The 5,114-nt window shown below is 31.5% G+C and overlaps 1 protein-coding gene across 1 annotated transcript; it reads left to right on the plus strand.

Moving 5' to 3' along the window:
• The first annotated feature begins 451 nt into the window (after positions 1-451).
• LOC132641819 (transcription factor HHO2) lies at positions 452-4,056 on the plus strand. Its single transcript, XM_060358907.1, has 5 exons — positions 452-871; positions 1,219-1,535; positions 1,781-2,051; positions 2,341-2,417; positions 3,424-4,056. The coding sequence occupies exons 1-5, from the start codon at positions 733-735 to the stop codon at positions 3,811-3,813; spliced, it is 1,194 nt and encodes a 397-aa protein (XP_060214890.1). The 5' UTR covers positions 452-732; the 3' UTR covers positions 3,814-4,056.
• Positions 4,057-5,114: the final 1,058 nt, after the last annotated feature.

Here is a 5,114-nt window from a genome sequence, read left to right on the forward strand (position 1 = left end):
TTCTGGTTAAGAACGACGAAATTCCACCATATTATGTATCGCTACATATTTTTTTAATTAATAAAATATTTTTTTTAAAGCTTGAATCCACCTGTCCGATAAATCCAGATTCGTACTTCATAGAATTCATAAAGAAAAAACACCCCTGCTAGAAATGCTTTCTCGTTAAAGTTCGAACTGAAAATATCTGATTAGGTAGGAAGGGTTCTCATTTATCTCGTCATGCTTCCTTATAGTTTGATGGTATTGGTTAAACTAATTTAGATTTGTGTTGCACAGCTGTACAGGATCTATGAAGGAGAAAACGCTCTCTATAATTATTTTTTTGTCATTTTCAAAATTCAAACTCAAAATATCTATTAAAAGTAACGAGATAATATTCATTTCACTACGCTCTCTTATAACTTTGGTGGTCTATGTGTTAACATGTATGCATATATAAATATACCTCCAACCATCATAAGAACCTTAGTCCTTTTTATTTCTTGTGTACCAAGTTTATTCCCTTTTGTGATTCTTCTTAGATCCCTTTATTCTTTTCATTCCGGATCTCTCTAAGCTTATGAAAAAACAAACCACCTTCCTCATTTAAATGCACTTGGTCCCCTCATTTCTCTCATTAGCCCTTGCAAAATAAAGAAAAGTTCCATACTTTCCCCTTAGGCCAATCATCACACAAAAGCTGGAAAACTCAAAAGTCTCCTTTTCTAATTTTTCTTTCCAAAATAGAAGATGATGATCAATAACCACAACAATTTCACAGAGAAAATGGAGAGATGTCAACAATATATTGATGCTTTAGAAGAAGAACGTAGAAAGATTCAAGTTTTCTCTAGAGAACTTCCCCTTTGTCTTGAGCTAGTCACTCAAGGTAACTACTAATTACATTTTTTTTCAAGATTCTATACTATTCAAACAAAATATCAAAATCCCATTTCTTAAATTTGTTCATTTTTGTGATTTTTGAATTTATTCTATGCTATTCAAGCAAAATAACAACCCCATTTCTTCATTTTTATGATTTTTTTGTTTCAAGATTCTATACTATTCAAACAAAATATCAAAAAACTCATTTCTTTTTAATTTCTTCATATTTGTTGTGCATAATTTGTCCAAGATTCTATACTACTCAAACAAAAAATTACCACTTTTTTTGTGACTTTTTGTTTTATTCTATACTATTAGGTTCTTAATTTTGCTCATTTTTATTTTGTGCAGCTATTGAAACGTACAAGCAACAGTTATCTGGGACAACAACTGAGTACAACCTTAATGCACAATCTGATGAATGTTCTGATGATGAGCACACATCTAGTGATGTTCCTGTTTTGGAAGAATTTATTCCATTAAAAAGTACATTTTCTCATGAAGATGAAGAAGAAGAAGATGATGATGATGATGATGGAAGTGAATCTCATAAATCAAAAAATACTAGTAATAATTCCACTATTTCTAAGGACAACAAGAATAAAAAATCTGATTGGCTTAGATCTGTTCAGCTCTGGAATCAAACTTCAGATCCCACTCCAAATGAGGTAATTAATTTTACTATTTTGGAAAAATGAAACAAATTTATTTTATCTTTATTTAATTTCTTATATTTTTATTAGCTAGAGCGGAGGGTCTAAGGGAAACGGCCTCTCTATCTTCTAAAAGTTAGGGATAAGGTCTGCGTACGATACGATCTATCTGGCTGACCCTGCTCGTGGAATTACATACATATATTGTTGTATTTTTATTATATCTAAAGTTTTTTTTTTTTTTTGTGGGATTATTATAGGAAATAACACCTAAAAAGGTTTCTATTGTGGAGGTGAAGAAAAATGGGAGTGGAGGAGCATTTCATCCATTCAAGAAAGATAAAATTGCTGCCGCTGCCACGGAACCGCCAGTGTCTGGTGTTACGGCGGCGGCAGCCAGTTCCACCGCCGAGAACGGCGGTGGAAGTAAGAAAGAAGATAAAGATGGACAAAGAAAACAAAGAAGGTGTTGGTCACCTGAATTACATAGAAGATTTTTACAAGCCTTACAACAACTTGGTGGCTCACATGGTATAATTAAATTCTTTTTAATCATTTTAATTTTCTAAAAATAATTTTATTTTTACGTTACTATGAAATTTATCGTTAAATAACTTCTTGTTAGTCATTTTTGTGATAATTCATCGTTAACTAAGTGTTGTTTGCGACAAATTTTTGTTGTTTGCTTAATTCTTTGTTTTTGTACACAATTTTTTACTACTTAGTGTTATTTATCGGTAATTCTTGTTCTTTTTAAGTGCATATGATTAATTTTTTAGTTGGTACTAATGATGGCGATTTTTGTTGAAAAATTATGCAGTTGCTACACCAAAACAAATTAGGGAGTTGATGAAGGTGGATGGACTCACTAATGATGAAGTTAAAAGTCATTTACAGGTTTGTACTCTACATGATTGTTCTAGAGTTTCTGGCTCCGTTCTTTTTCAAAAAGTATCTATTTTGCTTTGGCAAACGTGAAACATGATAAGCTTTGATGCATATCAAAAATTGGGAAATCGGACATATATTGTTTGTTTGGTAGTGCAAATTTGCATTAGGGTCCATCAATGAATTCTAGTACGGGCTGCTTTTGGATTATTTTGGATAGACTCAGAATTTTGGATGACTACACCTTTACTTCCTGCGTATTCTTATTTCTTTAAATCATTTCATACGGAACTAAATAATTTCTTCTTGTAAATTCTTTACAACTTTTGTGTTTTAGTTTAGCTAGCTAAATTTGGTAATTTTTTTTTTTATCTGTATAAAACAAAAAGCTACTTTTCGATCTTTTTAGTAACAATCTAGTAAGCTTTGCACAATTGTTTGTACAATTTTAATTTTATAGGGATACCACAAAGAGTAACTTATATGATTTAGTCTAGTATTCAGATCTTTATACATTGAGTAAACTTTCTACTAATTAGACAATTTTCCAAGCTATTTACCACTAGTTCCAAACTAAACTGCTTAAAGTGAAACAATTATTTTATGCATATCACACAATACTGATTTAAAAGGAAATCCACCCTAGGTTTAGCTAAAGCTTTCTAGTTCAAATCCTACACATAACAAATGGAGTAGTATGATTTAATGTGATTCTTACTTTTACATGATTGTTCCAACCTAATTTCTTGATGGATTTAATGTATATACACTAATAATTTAAAGAATTTAAACACAATCAACATATTTTAACATGTTATACCTGGTAAATCTCCGCTTATTATTTTTTAAGTTTCTAATTTCATTTTTTATGGAGGACATTTACTTGTAGCTAGCTACCTTTTAGTGTGTGATATGATAGTGCAAAACTTTTACTACATGTATAGAAGTTGTAACTTTTCTTTTTCTTTCATGCATTCCTAAATATCATCTCATGACTTTTTTTTTTCCCCTTCAGAAATATCGATTACACACGAGAAGACCTAGCCCTTCATCGATTCACAACAACCACCAACAACAGCCACCACAATTCGTGGTCGTCGGAGGAATATGGGTTCCACCACCAGAATACTCAGCCATGGCCACCTCAGCACCGACCGCCTCGGGCGAAGCATCGGGAGTTGCCAACTCAAATGGAATATATGCACCAATTGCCAGCCTACCAAAGGGTCCCTTGCATGATCATGCATCGGGTGGAACCCTAAAACAATTAAGGCAGCAAAATAACGAGGCGTCGCGCTCGGAGGAGCGTGGCAGCCACAGCCACAGTGACGGTGGTGGCGTACATTCTAATTCTCCGGCAACTTCTTCATCTACACATACTACCACTGCTTCACCAGCTTACTAAAAAAAGTGTAGAAATTTTTGTAATATATTTTTGTTCCGTTTTTCTACTTTAAAGTAGAAAGTCATATTATAGAGTTATTTTTTCGGTCTTTTAGAAAACTTCTCGTATTTATTTGTTTTTTTTTTTTAAGTTTAATTTGTTTAAAAAAAATCGTGTGATATCTTTTGAGGATCTTTCTGACGCATTTGACAGTGACAGTAAGATTGAATAATACGGGGGGTTCCCATTGTTTTGAATGACTAACTGAAATGAAACGTGGAATATTCTTAGCATAGCGTTTAATTTAAGCAGAATTATTCTTTTCTTTATAGCAGTATCATTTTCACTCGTAATTAGCTACATAAGCCCTAGCTTATTTATAGCCCTTTTATTGAAGCATGGGAATTTTTAATGTACTCACAAGTAAAAGCTGAAAACAAGAGTCTAGTTTTTATATATGCTACTTAGAAAAACTATAGATAATCGTCGATAAATTAGGGATCAGTAACACAAAAAATATGATTAGTAAGTTACCGTAAGTTAAATTAAAGTACTGTAGTGAAAGAGCAAATTTATTTACAATGTCAATATGTTATAAATTAAATCCTTTAAAGAAATTACTGACGAAGAAAATATGAATTAAAGACTAACAAATTCTATAGTTAAGCAACAAAATTCACTACTAACATTATTTAGCATGGATTAACGACATATTATCAAAAAACTCAAATAGTTTCGAGCTATTTAGGGATAAATTAACGATAAAATCCATAGCTAGTATCAGTCTTTCTTATAGTGAATTAAAGATATCTCTTTTCTCTTTAGTCAAAAAATAGTTTTTATTAATTTAGGAAATGTAGATTTGCTAGTAAAATTGTCTAAAGTTCATCTTTTGTGAATAACAACTGTAAAAAGGAGAGAGAGAGTCCAGATTCCAGCGTAAACTTTAATAGCGAATTAATGGAGATAATGTTAGGTAAGTATCAATTGTGAAAGTCAATACATATCTTAGATTATTCCAGATTTTGGAAGAATCCACTGTTCTTATTCACAATAATTAGTTCCTTATTAATTACTCTAGCTGTAAGTGCAAGTGTACCAGCTTAATTGACAAAAAAGGGGATGAAATTAATAACACCTCTTTCCTTTTTGGTGTCTAGATCCAAACCCCACAAACCAAAGAATACAATGATAAAAATAATTTAATATATAGACTTGACTTTTGAGCAATCTTCTACTAAAAAAAAAAAATCATATAAATTAATACAAAGATAAGAAGATCTGATGGAAAATTTAGGGGAATTTTATTGCGTAGAAGTTAC

The sequence above is a fragment of the Lycium barbarum genome, chromosome 5 (assembly GCF_019175385.1).
Source record: "Lycium barbarum isolate Lr01 chromosome 5, ASM1917538v2, whole genome shotgun sequence".
NCBI classification, from domain to species: Eukaryota; Viridiplantae; Streptophyta; class Magnoliopsida; order Solanales; family Solanaceae; genus Lycium; species Lycium barbarum.

What these genes read in the sequence shown, in the direction of transcription:
- LOC132641819 (XM_060358907.1), top strand. Translation starts at nt 733, where the DNA reads ATGATGATCAATAACCACAACAATTTCACAGAGAAAATGGAGAGATGT. An exon ending in ACAACTTGGTGGCTCACATG is followed by an intron (nt 2,052 to 2,340) that starts GTATAATTAAAT and finishes AAAATTATGCAG; the next exon opens with TTGCTACACCAAAACAAATT. An exon ending in AAGTTAAAAGTCATTTACAG is followed by an intron (nt 2,418 to 3,423) that starts GTTTGTACTCTA and finishes TTTCCCCTTCAG; the next exon opens with AAATATCGATTACACACGAG.